The sequence below is a fragment of the Rosa chinensis genome, chromosome 2, assembly GCF_002994745.2.
Source record: "Rosa chinensis cultivar Old Blush chromosome 2, RchiOBHm-V2, whole genome shotgun sequence".
NCBI classification, from domain to species: domain Eukaryota; kingdom Viridiplantae; phylum Streptophyta; class Magnoliopsida; order Rosales; family Rosaceae; genus Rosa; species Rosa chinensis.
The window spans coordinates 59844372-59867924 of NC_037089.1; the positions used below are offsets into that span (position 1 = coordinate 59844372).

The 23553-nt window shown below is 46.5% G+C and overlaps 2 protein-coding genes across 2 annotated transcripts; one reads left to right on the forward strand and one right to left on the reverse strand.

The window, feature by feature from the left end:
* The first annotated feature begins 16678 nt into the window (after positions 1–16678).
* On the forward strand, positions 16679–19205 carry LOC112188136 (GTP-binding protein YPTM2). The gene is made up of 8 exons (XM_024327182.2): positions 16679–16835; positions 17397–17469; positions 17894–17941; positions 18030–18077; positions 18163–18234; positions 18350–18505; positions 18627–18730; positions 18832–19205. Exons 1-8 carry the CDS (start codon positions 16822–16824, stop codon positions 18923–18925), a joined length of 609 nt encoding a protein of 202 aa, XP_024182950.1. The 5' UTR covers positions 16679–16821; the 3' UTR covers positions 18926–19205.
* Positions 19206–19326: 121 nt separating this feature from the next.
* On the reverse strand, positions 19327–21153 carry LOC112188137 (60S ribosomal protein L28-1). Its single transcript, XM_024327183.2, has 4 exons — positions 21025–21153; positions 20773–20930; positions 20518–20678; positions 19327–19672 (listed from the first exon to the last, which is right to left on the reverse strand). The coding sequence occupies exons 2-4, from the start codon at positions 20918–20920 to the stop codon at positions 19532–19534; spliced, it is 450 nt and encodes a 149-aa protein (XP_024182951.1). The 5' UTR covers positions 20921–20930; positions 21025–21153; the 3' UTR covers positions 19327–19531.
* Between the last annotated feature and the right edge of the window lie 2400 nt (positions 21154–23553).

Genomic DNA, 23553 nt, shown 5'->3' on the forward strand with positions numbered 1-23553 from the left:
TATCTGATGCGAGAATAGGCTAGATCTGTGTTTGTGCTAACTGATGTGGGTTTTAGGGTTTGGGATGGCTAACATCATAGAGATTTCGAGCAGTGAGGATTCCGGGTCTGACGTGTCGTTCAGCGCGGCGGATAGGATTTTTATTGATTCGTTGCGTCCGTCTGCCCCTGCAGGAACCTCACTGCCAGAAGCGTTAGACGTTGAGCCGCTACAGACCATCCCCTGGGAAGTAGTTATGGGTCGTGGTTCGCGTCCGGAGAGTTCTAAGGCGGGTGAGGCCGCTGCTGCCAAAGCTAGGCGCGACGAGCGTTTGGCGAGCCATAGTGCTGCTAGCGGCTCCGCTGGGGAAGAAGAAGTAGCGGGGCAGAATGTGGAATCGGCGTGGTTCCTCTCAGATGGCACCGCCGTCGACGAGGCAGGTGGGCGGATGACAGCCGCTGCCGTTAACCGACTGAAACAGACGTTCCGGTTGCCGGGGTCCGTGAAGCTGCGTCCGCCGACAGCGGATGAGAAGGCGTCGATCCTCCCGGCGGGATCTGCTGCCGTTCACGAGGCGATATTCTGCCAAGGAGTGACACTCCCGCTGGTGCCCAAGCTCCAGATCCTGGTGTGCGAATTTGGCCTTGCGTTTGGTCAGATTTGCCCCAACATGTGGCGGTTGATGTTGGCCGTGAACTCCCTTTGGCGGTTATCCGGGTGCGAAGGGCCTACTGTGGCAGAAGTGCTTCACTTCTACGAGTTAGTATACGTGAAGCGCCGAGGCTGCAGAGGGCAAGTGAATTTGAGTCGCCGGCAGGGAGCGCCCAAGCTGATCGAGAATTTAAGGGACTCAATGTCCTACTGGCGGGGGACCTTCTGCGTCGCTACGGACGGTTGGGAGTACCACGCCAGATCGAATGAAGAAGGGCCGGCATTTAGGATTAAGTCTGAGTTCCAACCTATACGAGGTTGGTGTCCGGTGTCTGCTGACAGTATTTGGCGTGCTTACGTGCTTGTACTTGTTTTCTTACTAACGACGTGTTTTTTTTTTTTTGTGCAATAGGACTTCGGTATACGCTGACGCGCGAAGAAGAGTGTCGCGTGGCGAGGATCAGAGGTTGCTGGCGGAACCGAAACCTGCTAGACTTCCGACTGCTGACTGGTTGGGAGTTGCTGGTCGACCAGCGATTAACGCGCTCCATTGGTGAGAAATCTCCGCCGCCTCGTTTTTTTTTTTTTTTTTTTTTTTTTTTTTTTTTTTTTTTTGCGATAGACTGACCGGTGGTTGTTTATTTCTAGAAACGCCGCCGGGCAACAAATCGAGTCGCGACGCGTTCGAAAAGGCGATGGATAGGGTGGAGATAGACAATTTTTTGGAGGCCATGTATGCCGAGGGGCTGGAGGCCCAGCAGACCGTGGTGAACCCGGAGACGTTGGCGTTGAGCCAGTCCGAGGTTCCGGTGGTGATGCCAATGCCGCACCAGTCCCATCTTGGTGAGGATGGTCTGCCGACAGTGCAGGCGGGGACCCCGACGGCCGGCGGGGATCAGAGGGGAATCGCTGCGTCCGGGCCACAGAAGGAGCGGATGCCTGCCTAGAGGCGTGGTCCTCAAAAGGTGGTTCAACCGGCGGAAGAAGTCATTGTGGCAAGGGAGGAACCGCCAGTGAGGACGACGAGGACCGCCGCTGGGAACCAGAGGGCGCTGGAGAGAAAGCGCCGTACGGCTGAGTCTCCTGACGAGGAAGAGGGAGATGAGGTGGAGGTGGTCGGGGCCCGCCGACAGAAGAAGGCCCGACAGGTTTCTTCGAAGACTGCGGCGGTGGAGGGAGAGGCGCCCACCGTCAATGAGCTCGACTCGTTCGCCGAGTATGCGCCATTTATGACAGAAGGGGAGCGGGAGTTCCTTTTCCATCTGTGCGAGCGGCTCGGGTTCGGCGGCCTGGCGGGCATATCGCGCCCGACGACAATTGACCAATCGCCCTTTAGCTCGGCGTTTGGTCAAATTTCGAAGGGATTACACGATATGTTCGTGGCGGCGTCGAAGCAGCCCCGGATTGAGGAAGAGCTCAGGGAAGAAATCGGAGGTCTCCAGAGGGAGTTGGCGGAGACAAAGGAGAGACTGGCGGAGGTCGAGCGGGGGCTGGTTAAGGCGGAGTGTGACTATGCGGACGCCCGCGGCAAGCTTAATGCGGCCATCCGGCGGGACCTGGAGAGGAATGTACGAGTCTCCCAGTTGGAGCAGGAGATCGCGCTGCTGCAGGAGCGGATAGCCGCTAAAGATAAGAAACTCATTATAGTGCAGCGGGTGTCCGCCGACAGGATGGCCGAAATGAAGCGGCTGGGGGGTGAGGTTACCCGCCTGAGAGCTGAAGGGAGTACCGCTGCGGCCGCTGCTGTTGAAGCGTTCAAGCAGTCGGCGGAGTTTAAGAAGACACTGACCGAAGCGGCGAAGGCTGGGGCCCGGGCCAATATAGACATGTTGAAGCGGAAGGGTACCATTGATTTTGCAAAGGCATCACAGCCTGACGTGCCGCCGGCTGAGAGTGTCCCGGCGGAGACAGAAGTCGTGCCTGCCCCAGCTGTAGGTACTCATTCGGGCAGCGGGGAAAGTGGCCCACATCCGACGGAAGGGTCCCAGCAGACCCCGTCGGAGGTGTCACGTGCCGGATTTCTGGAGGCACACACCCGGGCGGATGGTACCATAGAGACCCCCAGTCCGACAGCTCGAGGGTCCGATCAAGCGAGCCGATCGGTCGCGCCGCCGCCTGTTGAAGCAGCAGAAGTCGAAGCCAACCGCTGAAGCTATGTGAGACCTTCATAGTTTTTTCTGCTTTCCTCTTTTTGTTTGTAGCCGCTGAGGCATATTAGTTTGTAAAGAATTTTGGGGAGTAAAATAAATTTCTGACTTGGTTTGTCATGATGTATGTGTAGTGTTTTTGAGTTATATTTTTCTGTTGTCGATCAATGAAACATTAAAGGAATTAAGATTGGTCCAAGTGCACCTCGTAGCGGACGGAGTCCGCCGACGATTGCTGGCGTTGCCAGTTGCCCTCAGTGCTAGACTTGGTAACAATGGTATGAATAATTCCTCGTTTCATTGATTGCTGACTGAACAGTGTACAAAAGTGGGGTAGTACCCGTTGGGTAGCTTCCCTTAGCTAAATATTTGAACAAAAAATTTAGCTAAGTCAAGATGCTCTTGGGTAGCGGTCTGGCTATTTGTAGTAATACCGAAGGTGTTCAGTATTCCAAGGGCGGGCCGATGTGACGCCGTCCTTGTCCATTAAGTAGAAGGTGCCTGGGCTAACGACTTCCACAATTTTGTACGGGCCTTCCCAAGTTGGACGGAGTTTTGTCGGTGGCGGAATGACTTCCTTCATGACCGAGTCCCCCAGCTGGAGGCTCCGGGCCTTGACTCTGGCGTTGTAGAAACGTGATACCCATTGTTTGTTTTGTAAATTGTGTAAATGGGCCTTGCGTCTTTTTTCTTCTAGGAGGTCCTTGTCCAAGTTGACGCCGGCGCTGTTGGTCTCTGGGCAGTAGCCTTCGACTCTAGCGGTAGGTTGAGTAACTTCAATGGGTAAGACAGCCTCTGTGCCGAACATCATACAAAAAGGAGTTTCTCCGGTGGCGGAAGTTGGAGTTGTTCGGATGGCCCACAGAACCTCTGGGAGTTTCTCCGCCCATAAACCCTTGGCGTTGTCGAGCTTCTTTTTTAACAACTTTTTGATTATCTTGTTTGCCGCTTCGACCTGGCCGTTGGTTTGTGGGTGGGCGACAGATGCAAACCTCAACTTGGTGCCTAAGTTGGTGGTGAAGGAGATGAGCTCGTCATTGTTGAACTGTGTGCCGTTGTCTGTGATGATTGTGTGTGGGACACCGTAGCGGCAATAGATATTCTTCCAAAGGAAGCGAATTACCTTGGCGGTGGTTATTGCCGTCAGTGGCTCCGCCTCTATCCACTTGCTGTTGTAATCGATGGCGACAATGATGTATTTGAACTGACCCTTGGCAGTTTGGAATTTTCCCATCAGATCAAGGCCCCACGTGGAATGAATCCATGGGCCTACGATGATTGACAGTGATTCCGCTGGTGCGTGGGGGAGATCTGCAAACTGTTGACATTTATGGCAAGACCTCGAAATCCGCCGGGCGTCATCACCCAGTGTGGGCCAGAAGTACCCTTGTCGCATTGTGCGGTTGGTCAGAGATCTGGCGTCCGAGTGGTTTCCGCATTCCCCGCCATGGATTTCCGCTAGGACAACCCTTCCTTCCTCTGGGGTTAGACAGCGGAGGTTAGGATGGGTGAATCCCTGGCGGTAAAGCTTGCCGTGCTGGATGTTGTAGCGGGTTGCTCTTCGCTGGAGCTGCCTTGCCTGGACCTTATCTTCTGGCAATGTTCCGTTGCGTTTATATGTAATGATCTCGTCCATCCAGCTAGGGTTGACTTGAACGTTGAAAATTTCCGCCAGGGTTTTTGTGATACTTGGCTTGTCAAGATATTCCACCCTTGTGTCCGCCGGACTCTGATGTGGTTGGACGGTTGCCAGTCTCGCCAGTGAATCAGCCTTGGCGTTCTTTTCCCTGGGGATTTGTGTGATTGTGTGAAATTTGAACTTTTTTAGCAACGTTTTGAAGTATCCCAAATATGCCGCTAGCTGCTGGTCCTTGGCCTGGAAGCTGTCGTTGACCTGGTTGACGACTAGTTGGGAGTCGCTGAATATGTTGACGTCGTCAGCTCCTGAGTCAATGGCTAGAAGTAGACCGGCGATGAGCGCCTCGTACTCCGCCATATTGTTTGAAGCTTTGAAGTTGAATTTCAACGCGTATTCTGCGCTCAGTCCCCCGGGCCTTGGCACAGGCGGAGCCGTCCACGTGTAGGTTCCAATCGGACTATGGGGGAGTTGCCTCTGCACTGGTTACCACTTCTGTTCCAGACTTGGTTTGAGTATCGGGCTCCGGCTGACGCTCCGTCAGTTCAGCGATGAAGTCCGCTACTGCCTGGCCCTTCATGGCGGTTCTTGGCTTGTACTCTATGTAGAATTCGCTGAGCTCAATCGCCCACTTACTGAGGCGGCCCGAGTGTTTAGGGCTCTGCATCACCTGCCTCAACGGTTGATTGGTTAACACATGGATCGTGTGAGCCTGGAAATATTGCCGGAGGCATCTGGCGGCAATGATAAGTGCGAGGGCCAGCTGTTCCAATGGTGAATACCTTGTTTCTGCTCCGTTCATACCCCTGCCGGCGTAGAATACCGGGAGTTCATCCTGGCCTTCCCGCCGAACAATGGCGCAACTTATTGCCGTTGCCGAGACCGCCAGATATATGAATAGTGTTTCTCCTTGGACAGGGACAGAAAGGAGAGGGACTGCCGCCAGATATTCCTTTAGGCCCTGGAACGGCTTCTTGTGAGTTGTTTTGAGAAGTTTGAAGAATGGGGCGCACTTGTCAGTAAGTCGAGAGACGAATCGAGAAAGGGCGGTTAACTTGCCCTGGAGGCATTGGACGTCCACCTTATACTTGGGGTCCAACAGGTTAAGGATGGCCTGTACCTTATCTGGGTTAGCCTCGATACCTCGCTCGCTGACAATGTAACCCAGAAATTTGCTAGCGGTGACTGCAAAGAAACATTTTTCTAGGTTGAGGCGCATGCCATAGGACAGGAGGATGGTTACTATGATCCTGAGGTTTGCCACATGTCCACTGGCCTTTATGCTTTTGACTAACATGTCATCCACATAGACCTCGATGATTTTTCCCAGGTGCTCAGCGAACATGGCGTTCATCAACCGCTGATAAGTTGCACCGGCGTTCTTCAGACCAAAAGGCATGACATTGTAGCAGTAGAGGCCTTTGTCGGTGGTGAAGGTGGTGCATTCTTGGTCGCTGGGGTGCATCTTGATCTGATTGTATCCGGAAAAGGCATCCATCATGCTGAGGAGTTCGTGTCCGACAGTTGCATCGACCAACTGATCTATACGAGGTAGCGAGAAACTATCCTTTGGGCATGCCTTGTTGAGATTTTTGAAGTCGACGCACATCCGCCACTTGCCGCTGGGCTTTTTTACCATTACCAGATTTGAGATCCACTGGGGGTAGATGACTTGGCGGATGAATCCAATGTCCCGTAGTTTGGTGACCTCCTGTCCGATTGCCTGGTACTTTTCCTCATCAAAAGCCCTCCGCTTCTGCTTGATGGGATAAAAGGAAGGTTTGATGGTCAACTTATGAGTGATTATTTCAGTAGAGATGCCTGGCATGTCCGCATAGGACCATGCAAAGACGGCTGCGTTATCACGTAGGAATTGAGTGAGCTCTGCCTCCACTTCTGGATCTAGTTGGGCGCCTATGCGGACTGTCCTCTCAGGATGTTCGTCTGAGAGGCAGACAACCTTCAGCGACGTGTCCGGGTTGACCGGCTCCTTCTTTACATATTTCTTCTCTTCATCTCTGGGATCCTCAAAGATATTCGGTGGTGGTGGGTCACTACCCACTGTCAGGATTTCATGGCGGCGCGTTGACCGTGCCATAGTCGTTGAATAACATTCTCGTGCCAGCTGTTGGCTTCCCCTCACACAGCCTGTGCCGTTGGGCGTGGGGAACTTCATCAAAAGCATGTATCCGGCAATGATGCACTTGAGCTTATTAAGCACTGGTCGACCAATGATGGCGTTGTACGAACTGAAACAGTCGACAATAATGAACTCCGTGTGCACCTCCGCCATACAGGGACTAGTGCCAATAACTAGTCGCATGTAATCCGACCCTAGTGGTTGTGTGACATCACCGGAGAAGCTGAGCAATGGCTCGTGATCCTGTAGTAGTTTCTTGTTCCGCTTGAGATGGTCGTAGCAACCGCTGAAGATGACGTTGACAGCGGACCCGCTGTCCACCAAGATTCTCCCCACCGAGAATTTTCCAAGAATGGCATCGACTAAGAATGGGTCGTCATGGGGTAAATGTACTCCGCGCTCCTCCTCCTCTGAAAAGGTAATAGGCTCCCAACCTGATCTTGAGAGTTTGGCGGATCTTTCGTAGCGGATGTTGCAAATTTCCTTTGGGTGGTTGGCGCACTCATAACGCTTTCTTGCCCTGTGAGACATGTTGGTGATTGGAGCACCGCCATCGATGGTGTTGATGCGGCCCAAGGTCTCAACGTTGGTCATCACTGGCGGTGGTTGGCGCACCTTGAACTGCTCCAACTTGCCGTCACGGTACAAAGTCTCAATGGCCGTTTTGAGAGCATTGCAGCTGTTTGTATTGTGGCCGCTGTCCGCGTGGTATTTGCACCACTTGCCAGTGTTCCTGGGTTTGCCTGTTTTTGGGTACTTTGGAGGGGGTGGCGGTGGGATCTGATCCTTACACTGATTATAGATATCTTCATATGAGGCCGTTAGGACAGTGAAAACTGCGTACCGCTGCGAGGACTCCGCCTGCTTGTTGTGGTTATCCCCATAAGTTGGGCGGTTTCCTTTGTAATAATGCTGCCCCTTCTGCCGCTTGGTTTGGTGGTGGCCCTGCTGCCACTCCCTTTTCTTGTCAGTTGGCGGTGCTGAGGGGGGCTTGTCAGCGGTTTCCTGGTGACTGGAAGATGGTTGGGTTGACCTTGTTGGCGTTGCTGGTGGTGGGGTCTCTCCATAGGTGATGAATTCCGCCTGGGCGTGAATGACCGCCTCACTCATGACGTGGTCGTACGTCGCATTGGGATGATTGTAATTGAGGTGATAGAGGAACGGTCCCTTGAGGAGTCCTTTCCTGAAGGCCGCCGATGCCATGGTCTTGTCTAGGTCGCGGCATTGAGATGCTGCCGCCCGCCACCTTGTGACAAAGGCCTTCAGTGATTCGTCCTCCCCCTGTTTAACGCCAAAAAGCTGACTTGTATTGTGATGTCCGGCGGACAGTAAGATGAAGCGGGAGAGGAAAGCATGCGACAGTGCATGGAATAAGCCGACAGATCCTGTCGGACACTCAAAAAACCAGTTCATTGCCTCGCAATCCAGCGTTTCGCTGAACAGATGGCATAAGGTGGCGTCGTCGAACCACTTGTTGTTGGTGACCTTCTTGAAGGTGTCCATGTGGACAAAGGGATCGGTCATTCCGCCATACTGTGACATCTTTGGGGTTTTTGCATATGTCGCTCTGACAGCCTGCAGGATTGCGGCGGAAAAGGGGCCGGGTCTGGAAGTGAATAGCGGGTTCCGAGTTGACGCCGGGACGCCCGTCTTCGCCCGGATCAACCTCTGCTCCAGTTGGTGCATCCTTTCCAATAGCTGGGCGGTTGCATCGCCGGCGGAATCGGCCTGACTGACCTGCCGAGTTGGCTTGCCCCTAGGTATGGGCGGATCACCCTCAGTCCTTGCCCTGGCATTCGAGCGGTTGGCGTGCGGAAGTGATTCCGCCACCTGTTCTAACATTAGTTGGGGTATGGGTGGCGGTCCCATTCCCGACAACCCAGGTGGGTTCAGCGGTACATGCATTTGTACGACCGGCACTGGCACCATTGTGCCGGCGCTTGGTCGACTACGCCTGGTGCTGCGTGACTGCTCGCTCTGTGCCGGGCGGTTGGTGGCCGCCAAAGTGTTTTTTAGTTCCTCAAAACGTGTCATGAGCGCGGCCATCTGTCTTTGGGCTTCAGCCTTCTCCTTGCGCTCCTCCTCACGCTCTCTGTTTGCCTTATGAAGATCCGCCAGTGCTATCTCGTACATGGTGACGAGATCCTGGCCTGACGGGCGGCTGCCGCCTGGATTTGCCTCACCGCCGGGGTTTGCCGGGGTCGTGAATAGTGCGCGGTTAACGCCGATCACGGGGTCGGAAGGTTGGGGAATGGCGGGGAGCTCCGCCTGCTCTTCAGTGTTTCCCCCGCTGTCGTTAGTCATGGTGATTGTAGTGGGATGACCTTTAGTTCATGGGTTCCCACAGACGGCGCCAATGTTAATGTCTGAAAGTCTAGCGGTAGCTGGACCTTAGTTAACGCTGATCCGGTGGGCGGATCGATACTTGTGTTAGTATGGTAGTTCCCGTTACTTGTCAAGTAAAATACAATGGGCATCAGAGGGAGACCGCGCTGGGCGGTCTTCAGCTCTCCGATGCCTAAGTTAGTCAATGTATTTATGTTGACAAAGTAACAGTAGGTAAGTATTGAATGCGTAATTAATGAGGAGAGAGGAGAGAACCTTTTATAGGTGAGGAATGGACTGATCTTGTCTTTGTTTTCGATGTGGGGACTGATGTGCTTCAGTTCCCAGCTTCAGAAGCTTCTGATGCCATCTTGGCGCGGCGCGGCGCGGCGCGTAGGTGGCGATCTGGGGGTGGTCCGATACTGAGGTTGTGGCCCGTCTGGCGGTGTGTCTGCATGTCATTCCTTTGGTTGGAATTGGTACCTTTGGCGGTACAATGAGCATGGCCCATTATAGCTAATTATGCTTGCAAGTGTACATGTATGTACAAAAGGGAAGAAGTATTGCAAGTTCCATAACTTGTGGAATCACAATACCGCAGACTGTGTAAAGCTCAAAGACCAGATTCAGGTATGGCTTAATAACGGTAGTTTGCAGGTAGAGGCTCCAGTCACAGCAGCGGCACTAGTTGACGTAGATCCCTTTCCAGATACTGGGATCAACATGGTCAATGTAGACTAGACCAACCAGCAGCGACGGAAACCAACTCTGGATTTGGGTTCAAACGAACAGAATGAGAAGTCCATCACGGATGAGACACCCGCCAAAGGTAAAATTGAATCAACTAATAATCGGATCTCACCCGTGATTTTGTGCTCGCGATGCAAAGAAGAATGCGGTATCCAAGTGTCACACGAAGAGGTTGAGCAGACATTTCACTTTGGCTCCCTACCACCAATCAAGTGGGCTTCATCGTCGCGGAGCTATCAGCCTTCCAGTCCAAGAGAAAGGGAAAAGACGGAGTCACCACCGTCCCCCAAACTTTGGGTCATATTGAATTTTACTTCAGCGGCACACTACTTATTTGCTTGCTCTAACTATTCTATTATAGTTACAATTAAGCATCAGGTGCATATCTCTACACACGTGATCTGGGCTTCTACTTGTCATTGATAATTGATTAAACGTCAACTCACAGATTATTTCATGCTCTCTCATATTTAATGGCTTGTGATTCATGGGCATCGTGTGCCTTCAAATGTCTTCCCAACACAATGTTGACAGGCAAGCATGTTATTTTCGTCACTATTGGCCCCATGATATGCTTGCTCGTACACAAATATGCATCATGTAAACCAGCTGTCGAAATTAGCAAAAATGGATGTATATGCAAATTATTTTCAACCACTACATTTGCTTTTACACTTTGATTACTGTTTTATCAAAGTACATATGCAAATTATTGATGTTGATTTTACAAATCTACATACTAATGATCATCTATTTTGTGGCAAGGAAATTCAATTATTTCTATCAAGCATCCAACCTCAACTACGAGTTGACGGACATTATCGGAGTACTTTATCCGCCACAAGCAATGAACCTCAAATCGGCATAAGATAAGTGCCTTCCTCTTATCTTTTCGCTCTTACAATTTGAGCTACCGCCGATGCCATGACTATGCATGTCTCCATGACCCTTAAGCATGCCTATAAAATGTTATTAGCAACTTTACTACAAGTACATGCTACACACATACATGCTTAAATTCAATTACTTGTGACATGCATCTAGAAGCTTGTGACACTTATGACTTAATTAAACATGCTCGGATAAACGACTTGTTCGGGTTTCGACTCGCTTGGGTATCGAGTATGGCCACGACTTGCGCTTGGGCCACGCCTCGCATGCTCGCACAACGCCTACACACTCAACTACACCCAACTTGCTCGAACAACCCAACTTGCTCGATCATGTCCAACATGCTTTACTTAAGCCCCAAGTTCACAAACGCTTCATACGATGTCACCGGGACTACTCCCACAAATTTATATGGACACCCATTACACTTGCCACTATCTATTGTGCGTGTTATATGGCCATAAGATCCACATATACATCTACCAATATTTTACATGTTCATACACATTAATGGAATATTGAGTTTTTCTACCATTTGGTATTCGCTACAAATCGAATTCTTTTCGCATTCCATTAATACGAGCAGTAACCAATACAACAAGCATTCTATATATGCGCGTTTTTTCATTGTGTAGGTTAAAAGAGTCCCTTCAAGCATTAACAATACCTGTGCTGGGGATCGTGCGGCAGTTGGCTCCTTAGGTGGCACATCCGAAGGGGCTGTGCTTTCTTCCAGCTCGGGCGAACTATCCTCTATGATCTGCACAGGAATTGAAGCCGAGTGTACATCGCCGGCGGTGCTGGCAGGAGGTGGAAGGTTCCCAGGGTCCACAGGCGCATGCGCTTGTGAAACAGTCGTTCCTTGACTGGCAGCTGAAGAGCCTTCTCCAGCGTGTCCAAAGGACCGGCGACGAACCTGCGAGTGAAAATGTTATTGGAGTTTGGGCGAAAGCATGGGTAATTTCTAGTGTGGACTCCCTATCTCTTACCAATCGGTCAGCGGGTGGTTCATCTTCCGCCCATGGGTCAGTACGAGGGTCCGAGCGGCTGGGCTTGCGAGCCAGAGCAGCTGCGACCTGTCAAAATTGAGAAGTTAAAGCTTAACCCACTGAAGCATGATCCTAAAGGTAGAGGGTTCTTACGGTTTGTGGGTCGTTGTCATCAGAAGAAGAATCTTCAGCTTCAAGTTCAGTTAGCACCGCTTTCTGTTTTCCAGATTGTCCGGCAACCGGGGAAGCGCTGGTTGCCAGGCGTCGAGGGCGCTGTGCGCTCCCCTGATACAGAGAAGTATGAGTAAAGGGAGAGCAATGAGGAAATGTATAGAGGGCGAAGTTACAGTATTTACCTCTGGAGGGGGTTCACGAATCACGATACCAGCCTGGGCCTGGCGAGGGGCTCGCTCCGGTCGGACCACTTGAAGAGGCCGGGGTCTAGTAGTGTCCTCAGAGAAGCGAGCGAGCATTTCAATATCGACAGGATAGGGGTTCCTCAGCTCGCCGAAGAAAGTTGCAAAGAGTTCGTCATCTGGTTGAGTCCAGTAATTGATGGAGACTTCTGGCCACCAAATCTCGTATCCTTCTTCGGTTCCGTCCACAGCGTCGATGGTCTTGGCCCAATCAGGAAGATCAACTAGCGCGAGCATGCTCTTTACCAGCGGGGGCCCAGAAGGGGGCCTAAATCTGCGCCAAGGTGTTAAAGTTCCAAGCATCATATAAAGGAAACGGTACCAATTGGACAAGACCGAACTGGCGGGCAAAGTGATTAGGGGCGTAAAGCTCGTAACTGAGTTCTTCGGCGGCAATCCTGATATCTGAGCAGGAGATCGAGCGGTGAAAAGCCAGGGGAGCGCAGTCAGGGTAGCGAGGGTCACCGGGTAGAAAACCATATTCAAGCAAGGACGGGAATCTTCTACCCAGAATGATGTCGCAGTATGGCATCTTGTACAAGAGATATAGATAAGAAAAACATTCAGAATAGGGGGTGAAGAGTACTTTGCTTCGCGGCTAAACCATCGACCTAAGAGTTGATCGGCAAGTGGAAGTAGCGGGATGTCATCATGGCGGAAGAATGGAAAGTAAGTCTGGATCCAGAAGTCCAGAATCCAGAAGGGGCCGGATATGTTAATCTCGAATGGATGCATCGTCGCTTGGTATAGCATGTGGTAGAGGGCCCCTAGTACCGGTTGTCCGAGCCCGACATTGCGGCCGTTGTAGAGGGCTGTCGCTAAAGAAGTCCAAGTGCCAGTGGGATTACAGGAAGAGGTGTAAAATACGAACTTACAGAGCCAATATTCAAGAAAAGCAATTCCGCCGGTCGCGTTGTAATCCCGGCTATAATACGCCAACCATCGCGGGTAGGAACCACTGTGGGTGCTGCGACCGTGTTGGGCCATGGTCGAGGTGAAGTTGACAGAATCAAATTGACCATGCACATAAGGTTCGCCATCGATGGGCAAGCCAGTGATATCGAGGATATCCAACAGAGTGATGCTCATTTGACCAAATCTGAAGTCAAATGTGTTGGTGGCTGTATTCCAGAAACAAAGGAAGGAGGCGAGTGGAGAACGATTGCCCCCGCGAGGAAGATGAAAACACAGGTCAATAGTATGTGTGATACCTGCTGCATTCCAGCGAGCCAGATCCCGCGCTCGCGTCTTGCGATACCAGGAAGTTTCTGATGCACTAATGGAGGATGGCCAGTGCCCTATTTTGGCTCGATGGTTTTGGGCACCCCAGCCACTAAAATCTCCAGGAGTCCTTCGGAGGACTAGAATGGGTCGACGGACGGGTAGGCCGTATAGAGCTATAGCATCATCAGGGATAATGCCCTGCGGCGCTGGGTCTAGTACGGTTTGATGGTCGGAGAAGTGAAAGAGCAGGGGTCGATGGATAGATGTTTTAAGACGAATGCGAACACCGATGTTGATTCCCCAAGTTTGAGAAGCTTTTTCGTTTAACTCTTCCTCCTGATCGATGATTATTTTCTTTGGGAGAGCCATTTCTGGGTGTTTGCCGAGGAGATGGTGGCAGAAATGGATTTTTTCTGAGTTTAAGAGACTGGAAGGGTTTCTGATATGACAGGGTTGCGGCTGTGAATTTAAATAAAAATTTTGCGAGGGAAACGATGCGACAGAAAGCGTTTCGCAAGCGAAAGGACGCGACCTTCATTAATGGCATCGTTTCAAGCGACAGGCACGTCTTTCTAGTCCCCTTCAATCAGTTACATTCTAGCGGGCCTGGGGGCAATGTTTGAGCCCAAAAGTATATTTGGCAAGATCCTTTGGTGGGTTCCAGCCAGTGGGCCGATACCTGCGGCCCAAAAATAAAACTACTCGGGTTTGGGTTATATCTTCGCCCATGCCGTGATTCATAAGGAGACGAAATCTTATTGAAATTGAGTAGTAGAGATTAAACAGGAAACTTCAATTAAGAATCCTTCTAAGGTAAGGAGCAGTCGAAACCCTAGGGTATAAGTACAGGGTTAAGCGGCGAAATCAAGGACCTCTCTCTGATCAATCAATCCCAGCGATTACAAAGCCTCCCCGGAGCAAACCTTCAACCTCGTTGAAACTAGTTGACCGCCCGCCAGTCCTAGTCTCCCTGTGAGCTGACTGTCAGCCTCACCAGATCAACCCGGCGACCGTACTTCCAGTCCCAGTCTCCTCGCGAGCCGACTGCCAGTACTACTGCCACCGATACACCCAGCGAAGCAAGGGTAACGCCCTCGCAACCCAGCGAAGCTAAAGATACGCTTTAGCAAACCCCGTGCTTTCTCAGAACTTTCCAGTGATTGCTCTGCTCAACCTACAACGTTGAGTATCGATTTTGGGTGACCGAAGAGATCACAACCAAAGTCCTTACCCGTAAGGCAAAAGTCCTTTCCCAAAAGGCAAGAAAAGAACCCTGTGACGAGGTTGGTGCTCTCCTCGTCCATAGCTCTTGAAGAAGAAGTCAGGTCAAGGGACTACCCCAACGACTGCACCCAGCGGTGCTGGCACGCCTGCGCAATCACACGCTCAAAAGAGACTGTTTGCACACCAGCTGGTTTTGGAGCCAAACAGTCATCAAATATCACCAATATAAGAATGTTGTCTTCTTGGTCTAGCTGCAAAAGTGACTGAAGAGCCATTCAGACTTCTGGTAAAGATTTCAGTACTTTTCTTCCTCAATTGGGTTAGATCCCTTTTTTTTCTTTTTCTTTGTTTCCTCCCATAATTATACAAGAGTCTTATTTAAGATCTGCATGGCTTCTAATACATATGGATCAGAATTGACCATTCTATTGGATAATATTATTGCTTTTGGTCTTCACATAATTATTACTTTTCTTCCAGTTCAACTTACATTCATGATTCAAGGGATATATTTTTTTTAGGTTGCCAATGTGAATTGTGTGTCCCTAGAGTCATTGTCAAAGTATATATTCATGATTCAACTTTGCTGTACTGCTTCTGATTTTTAATCTTGTTTTGTTTTCAGATAATGAATTTTATGTGTGCTTACGATCCATCATAGCCTGCTTTACATAGGCCAAGTGAAAATGGGACACTTGAAGGTGAGCCTTTTTTATAACAGTTTGGATCTCCATAATCGACACCATTTGTTTTCACATTCTTCTTTTTTTTGTTTTTCCTTTATCTTTGTTTCCTCCCTTAGTCTATATTTCCTGGAGCAGTTCTTTCCATATTTTGTAATATGAGATGATATCTCCTTGTATTGACAGTTGGGGAAAACGAAATTCTTGATGCTTAAACTGGTTCAGCAAGCAAGAGGCTATGTAGTACTAAGACTTAAAAGTGTAGAAATCATCATTTAACAGGTGTGCTCATCTGTATATCAGTACCAATTTCTTTGATTTTTTTTTTCTTTTCATCTGATCCCAATATTACAATGTCAGGGGGTTTCACCTTTTCTTAGTAGAGTCACTGCTGCTGAGAATAATATTCTTCAGAAAATGTATAGTTGAGATAAGAAGTTAAATTTCCACTGTAAAGTTGCAACAATTTTATATTACCTTTACCTCTGTGTTATAGTTCGTTGAACTAATATGAATCAACAATCATATCTTTGTTTCTTTGCAGTTAAGGATACTTCAATAAAATTGAATTCAATTTTACGACGTAGTCTATATGGGCGTATGCCTGCGCGCCGTAAAAAGTCATTTACGACGTTTTTTGCGCGCCGTAAATGGCCTATTTTCCTGTAGTCCTCCTCCCCCCCAACTCTCTACCATAAAACTAATGCATATCGAGTTAGTAGGCACACAAGCCTATCCCGCATTAATTATCTAGATTAGGTTTTGGCATAAAATTTAGAATTTAGTGTATCAACGGATAGGAGAAAGGAATGCATCCCCAACTACAAAACGAAATGCAACTCTTAAATTCTTCAATGCCAATTATGTATATAGCAAATTTCGTTGTCTAATAAGTTACTATGTAAATAACATGCATGTGTGGAAGAGTCTCATTTGTACATACATGGAGCCACTGATTATAATTAATTGCAAAATTAGATGTGCCTAAAAAGCTAATACAAATAACCATATGCACGTAAATGAGTCTCATTTGTAAATTTCTTCTTACATATCAAAGTTAAAAATAAAAGACTAAAAAGTCATTTTAGATGTTAAATGAAAATTTATGACAACGTAAAACATTCAATTTAGTATGTGAATGGCCATGCACGTATTTTGTCTGTGCTGATTCCACAAGAATGTCAATTATCAAAATAACCTTCAATAAGAGTTTCATATCTTCAATCATTATGCAAAGGAATAGGATGGAGTGGCCCAAATCCTTATAAACTCATAGGCAATGTCTCATTTTTCCCATGTGGAATGTATATATTCTCAACACGCCCCCGCATGTGTGGCGATATTCACAGCATAAGAGAACAAATGCGTTTCAACCACATGTATTAAATATAAAATATGAAATTATAACAAGTTAAAACTATACATTTGTTTTCAGTTGTCAAATTTATGTGTATCTTACCATCCTATAAAAACTGTTTTTATAATTTAGCAGAGCTTATTAGGCGAACACCCAAAAAAATAATGTTTTAGTGGGTCATCTTCCTAGCTGTCGGCTGAGTAAGACGTACGAACATGTCAATGTGACGCATAAACTGTCCTCTTCCCACAACTGTCCTCTTCCCACCACATATAAAATTCACAACCAAAGTCCCCTCCTTCTCCTTCTCTCCTTCTCGATCGTTAACATTCCATTTACGTTAGCGCCCACTTGTTGAAAAGTTCCACGCTTGCTTTCTGAAACGTCTTCCTCGTCGATCACCCAAGTCATGATTCCTGAATAGTAATCTCTCTAATATGTTCTCTTTCTCAAATTAACATGTGCATGCATGTCTACATGTTTCATTAGTTTTCACTGTGATTGGTTCGGTTGTGGATTGTGCTTAATGCTTAATGTGATTGAGATTTGCATTTTGGTCAACCCCAGAATTTTTTACAGGCTTTCATGGTTTTCAATGAGCACTGATCTTGTTTGTAACATTTCGGCATGTGGGTGTCTTTGATTTGCTATTTGTTGATTAGAGAGATGCTTGTTTTCCAGCATTTCTTGCATAAATTGTAGAGATTCTTAGCAAAAGTAGATTTGTGTAGATCCTGTTTGAAGATCCCATTTCCAGAAGCTATATGTAATTTTCATTTTGGGCTTGGTGCCTTGTTGGAAAATCTTAATCTGCTGAGACTCTGTATCTATAAGTTTGTTTTAATGCAACTTATGTAAAGCTTTTTGAACAAACACTAATGTTCAGATGTGCAGGGATGCTTGTTTCATGTCTTCTCGTCATTTCTCTTAATAACCAAGCATATAGGTTGAGTTTCTAAATTGTTTCTTTTCCCTATCTCGCAGTGATTATCTTTTCAAACTTTTGCTCATTGGAGATTCTGGCGTTGGCAAGTCTTGCCTTCTTCTGAGATTTGCGGTAAAAAGTTTAACAATTTTACAGCTTACATATTGGTTGATCATATTCTGAAGTTATATATAGTACCCTCTCCCGTATACGCACATTAAATTGGTATCTCTACCATCACTAATCTGTGTGCATTTCTCTCACCGCCATTAACCAAAGCACATACTCATGATGCACGAGAATCTATATCATGGTTCATAGAGTGATTGAATTAAGTACAAAACTAGAAGCATATCGTGATACATTATTATTTAAGTGTTAGTGATACAGATACACCATGGTTAACGGTGGCATGGTAAGTAAAATTGTATGCTACAGATCTATCTGTTGCAACTTTCCAATGACTAGAAGAGTGTTTGATAACCTAAATGCAAATCTACATTGCATATGCCCTTCTTTGTTGTTTTATTGACAACTCCAATCTCAACTTGTGTAGGATGATTCTTACATTGACAGCTACATAAGTACCATTGGTGTTGACTTTGTAAGTATATCGATGTAACATAGAGCTTCTGATGTTTGGTTATTTGATGTCATGGCAGTGATTTCATCTCTTTGTTTCCTCTATTTAGAAAATTCGAACAGTGGAGCAGGACGGGAAGGTTGTTAAACTTCAAATTGTAAGTATATTTAATTTTTTGGATTGGAAATCAGAAAGTTCTCCTTACCCTGAAATTATGAAATCTCCATTTCTTCTCTGTTTAGTGGGACACGGCTGGTCAAGAACGTTTCAGAACAATTACAAGCAGCTACTACCGTGGTGCACATGGCATTATCGTATGTATTTGGTCTCCCCTTTATCCATAATGAAGAACTGTGGTTCTGCAACTTTTCCATGGGGTAACTCTCACTAATGTGTCATTTGCAATTAATCTTTTGACCCTGTTTCTAGCTTGTCTATGATGTCACCGATCAAGAGAGCTTCAACAATGTGAAGACCTGGCTGCAAGAAATTGATAAATTTGCTGTTGGAAATGTGAACAAGCTGCTGGTTGGAAATAAGTCTGACTTAGCTGACAAGAAAGTGGTATCTTCTGAAGCCAGCAAGGTTCTTCCTAATTAATCTTACTTTGACATTGTGTTAATATGAGTTAAAATAAGTGCATCATTGATCAAATTGAGTAACTATATGTAGTTCAAATCCTTCTCTTCTTTCCCTGGTTTTATAGGCATTTGCAGATGAGCTAGGAATTCCGTTCTTGGAAACAAGTGCCAAAAACTCCACTAATGTAGACCAAGCATTCATGACTATGGTTACAGAGATAAAGAATAGGTCAGTTCTTCTCCATGAATCTGGTTATTTTCGGATGAGGGCATTAGGATAGATCACTGTCTTTCTGATCTAGTCGTAAATTGTTTTCTTTGGGGTTGCAGGATTGCTACTCAACCGATGAGTGCTAACAAGCCATCTACTGTGCATATGCGTGGACAGCCAGTTAACCAGAAGACCACCTGCTGCTCATCTTGATTTGCGGATGAGGATGAACTTGTTCTTGATGGTGGTGGGAAGTTCTTCAGGCTTCAGACCATAAAAACACAAGTTACACAGGCTTGCAGACACATGCTGTTAATTCAACTGCGTGCCTCCTTATATGTTGGTAGACTAGCCTATTATTGTACCTGGTTCTCACATAAATTCTTTGATCTAGTGAATTCAAGAAATTGTTTGAATAATTTTAGCCCCCAATCTATAACAGTTCATTTCATTCAACATTTGATTTAATAGAACACATGTTCTTCAGCTAGAACTTTAAGGTCTTAACTGTAAACCACATTTTATTCTAGTCCATGATGCTAGACCCTTATTCTACTCCGTTATGTACAAGTTTTAGGAAAACACTGAGTACCAGCCCATTTGAGCATCGTAAATTTTCAGCAGTGTAAATTAGAGATGACAATTGCATCATTCAACTTTCAACCAAAGTACCGGGCTACCGGCATACCATAATTTCATTATCCGATAATATTAGGCAAACCGAACTAAATAAAATAAATAGTACACAAGTTTCAAAAACAACCCAAATCCCCAAAAAAGAAATCACGAGGTCACAATAGTGTATCAGCCCCTTCCAAATCATTTCCTGCCATAGATTCTGACAGCTTGCCTGTTCCTCTTCTTCGCACCAGACTTGGCAACCTTGAGGCTCCTGTGAACAGCACTCAACCTTGCAAGGGCTGCATGCTTCAGATCTGCCCGGTAGAAGTTCTTTGCCACCTGCAATGAGAAACCCAAAATTAAAAGCCAAGAAATAATGACATTACCCACAGTGCAAATAAAGATCCATAAAATTACCCCAATGAAATACAAAATGATCAGATCAGTCTGAAATTTGGGACAGAAAATACATAAAGCTAGGTACATATGAAATTAACAGGATCATTAATTTATTCAGGATCACCAATTTGGGCATTTGTATCAGCCCCTTCCAAATCCAAACATAACAACTGAATTCATTGATAAAAACCCTGATACAAATGCCTTCTTACATGTTTAGGGGGCAACACAGCAGAACAGAGATGCAAGCATCTTCCAATAAAAGTACTCAGTCAACTAAACATAATAAATGATGGATTACCAAAAAAACTTGATCTAATTTAAAAGTAAAAAGCAAACTCATAAGTCATCGAAGGCAACTAGTTTGTTCCATTGAAGAAACCAATATAAACTGTCCTTGCTTAAAGCTCATCATTGCAACAACAACAAAAAAAAGCCTTATAATTGGTTCTGCTTACATGTTAAGTGTCATAGCTGCAGCATAAGCTAAAAACCTCTTCTTAGTAAAACAATCAGACGCTTTAGCTAAACTATTTCAATCTTGAGCTTACAGATTTAACAAACTATTTCAATCTAACTAATAGAGGATAATGCATTCTCAAGAAGCCAAGTGTATTCATTGAACCCTTCTTCTTACTATATTCTTATCCATAAGATCAACACAGATAACGAAATACACAATGCATTCTGCATTCTCTATACACATTAAAATTCATCACAGCAGCATAAAGTTGCAAGCATATAAACAAACCCAACATCAAATCAAAGCCTGAGAATTTGTTTACCTGATCATTGACGGCATTGGCCATTCGGCGGAAGTCCTTCTTCAACACAGACTTGTGGAGCAGAGCAGCAGGCTTGTTCTGCTTCCTGGTCTTAGTCGTCGCCAGCAGCACAGATTGGTCCTTACCGGGCTGAATTGCCACAGTTTTCTTGTTCGCCAACCCTAATCGATGCACCAATTCCGCAATTAAAGACCAAAACTTCCAAGCGAAACAAACCGAAAAATGAAATTGAAAATGGGGAATTTAGGGTTTTACCAGATTGCTTGTAGGAGTGGAGGTTCAAGAGGTTGTTGGGCTCCTTGCTGAACCTAACGCCGGCGTGGCTTCTGCCGAACTCCTTCACCAGAAAAGAGTTGTTCTTCTTCACTATCTCCCATATCAGTTGCCCTGGAACCGTCGCCATTCCTCTTACCCTGCACCAGATCACACCAGATCGGAGATCAAAATCAAATCAATGATGAGTTTACGGCGGAGAGGAGGAACTGAAAGTACAGAGAGAGTGAGTACCTGTTAGGATTTTGCTCCGGCCGCTCTGATGAGAAATTTAGGGTTTTGGTGAAGAAGAGACTGTGGGGTTTTAATATTGCCTTTTATATGCTGAAACCCTAAGTCTGTCATTTATTCTTTAGACCCGAGGGGTACCATTCATTATTCTTTATTACGCTTGTGTCCCTACTTTCTACTCTCTTTTTTTTTTTAATTGGATATGTTCGGTTTAGAGGGGGTGAAATTTAGGGCTGGGCGTTTAAGCTCGAAAACCCGAACCAGCCTGTCAAAGCCTTACCCGTACGGTCCGGGCCCAATTTTTATTTTCCTATAAACGGGCCGGGCCGGGCCTTGAAAGTCAAAGAACGGTCCGGGCCCGGGCCTTGAGTTTTAGAAATGCAAAAGCCCGGAAAGCCCGTATACATAAAAAGGATACATGTGTCTATATATGAGTGGTTATAATGCAAGGCTCAAAATTGTTATTCTAGGATCGACACACGAGATTTTCGTCTTCAGCTCCAAAGACCCGAAGTCCCAAACGGCCAAACCTAATTTCCATTCGATCTAGTCTTCAGTCCTTGTTCACTCCGCCTCCTTTCTTCCTCATTTCCTCACGATTTCACATTTTCACTCGATCTCCTTGAAACCAGCAGAAGTCCAGAACTCGATCTCGGATCTCCTTTCTTCCTCAGTTCCTCTTCTTTCCTCACTCAGTCACTCACTCACTCCGTCTTGAATCACGATTTCACTCGATCTCCTTAAACCACCAGAAGTCCAGAACTCGATCTCCTTTCTTCCTCTTCTTTCCTGACTCATTCAAGATTTCACTCGATCTTCTTAAACCACTGGAACTCGATCTCCTTTCTTCCTCTTCTTTCCTCACTCATTCACGATTTCAATCGATCTTCACTTCCTTTGAGTCTCATCCGCTGTAGTCTACTCCGTATCAAGGATTCAAGGTCTCTCTCTCTCTCTCGGTGATCTTACTCTAAAGCTGCGTTGAAGGAACTCAAGGAAGTGTAGAAGAATAAGACCAGGGTCCAGGGCCAGTCGCGAAAAGCTCACCAAGCACCAAGTAGGCAAGTACTCCTTTTGTCCCTCTTTAGTCGCTCTTTGTTTATGTGATTCGATTTGAAATGATTGAAGTTTCTGTGATGAATGTTGATTCAACTTTAGTTAACTCCATAAGAAAGTGTTTGGGCGTTGATAGTCTCTATAGTTGGTGTAGCTATGATGATATTTGTGGTTTTCTTTGCTTGAAGTTGTTCATATATTCTTCCTGTTTTGATTGTAGCATGGCTACTGACGGGAATGTTATTGTACCATCACCGACAGCTCCAACGAGAGCGCTTGATGCTCCGATTGAGCCTACAGCTCCGACATCTGCTCCTCCTCCAATAGCACCACAAAGCAAGAGGAAGAGGGCTGAGAAGAAGGCAGTCAAGACACTGAAGGTCACAACCAGGTCCGACGTCTGGGCACACTTTGAGAAGTTTGATAGGCCAATAATGGAAGTGGTGGATGGAAAGAAGCAGGAAGTTGGACGTGAAGTAAGAGCAAAGTGCAGGTATTGTTCTACTGACCTAGCTGGGGATTCTTCTTTTAGTGGTACTAGCACATTAAGAAGGCATATTGAGATTGTGTGCAAAAAATACCCTGGTAGGGCTGATATAGAGGGGCAACAAGCTTTAACTAGCGATGGGATGGCTTCCCATAGTCTAGTGTCTAGAACCTGGACAGAAGATGCATGTACTTTAACTGCCTGTAAAATGATAGTTATTGATGAACTACCATTTAGTCATATAGAGAAACCTGGGTTTAGGCATTTTTGTGAAGTAGCTATCCCCCGTTGGAAAGTCCCATCTAGACGTGCCATTGTTAGAAAGTTTTTAGAATTGTATGTTGAAAAAAAAGTGGAGCTGAAAATGGAATTAAGCAAGCATAGGGTCTGTCTCACTACCGATACATGGACATCGGTTCAAAATGTGAACTACATGGTGTTGACTGCCCATTTCATAGATTGTGGGTGGAAAATGCACAAAAGAATCTTGAACTTTTGTGTCATTTCCAATCACCAGGGCACAACCATAGGAAAAATGCTTGAAACTTGTTTGGTTCAGTGGAAAATTGATAAAGTGTTGACTATGAGTGTTGATAATGCATCTGCAAATAAGGTTGCCATTGATTATTTGAAGAGAAAAATTAGTAATTGGGCTATACCCCCTGTTTTGGGAGGCAAGCATTTGCATGTTAGATGTCTTGCACATGTTTTAAACTTGATTGTGAAATCTGGTTTGACTATACTAGAAAGAGCCATAGCTAGTATAAGGAATGCGGTGAAATATGTCCGGAGCTCTTCCTCAAGATTAGATGTATTTAAGCTGTGTGTTGAAAGAGAAGTGCCTGAATGCACGAAGGTGTGTATTCTCGACGTTCCAACAAGATGGAACTCTACATACCTGATGTTAGAGACTGCAATTTAGTTAAGAAAGGCATTTGTTAGACTAGCAGAAGAAGAAGATGTGAAATATTCTAGCTATTTTGATGAGG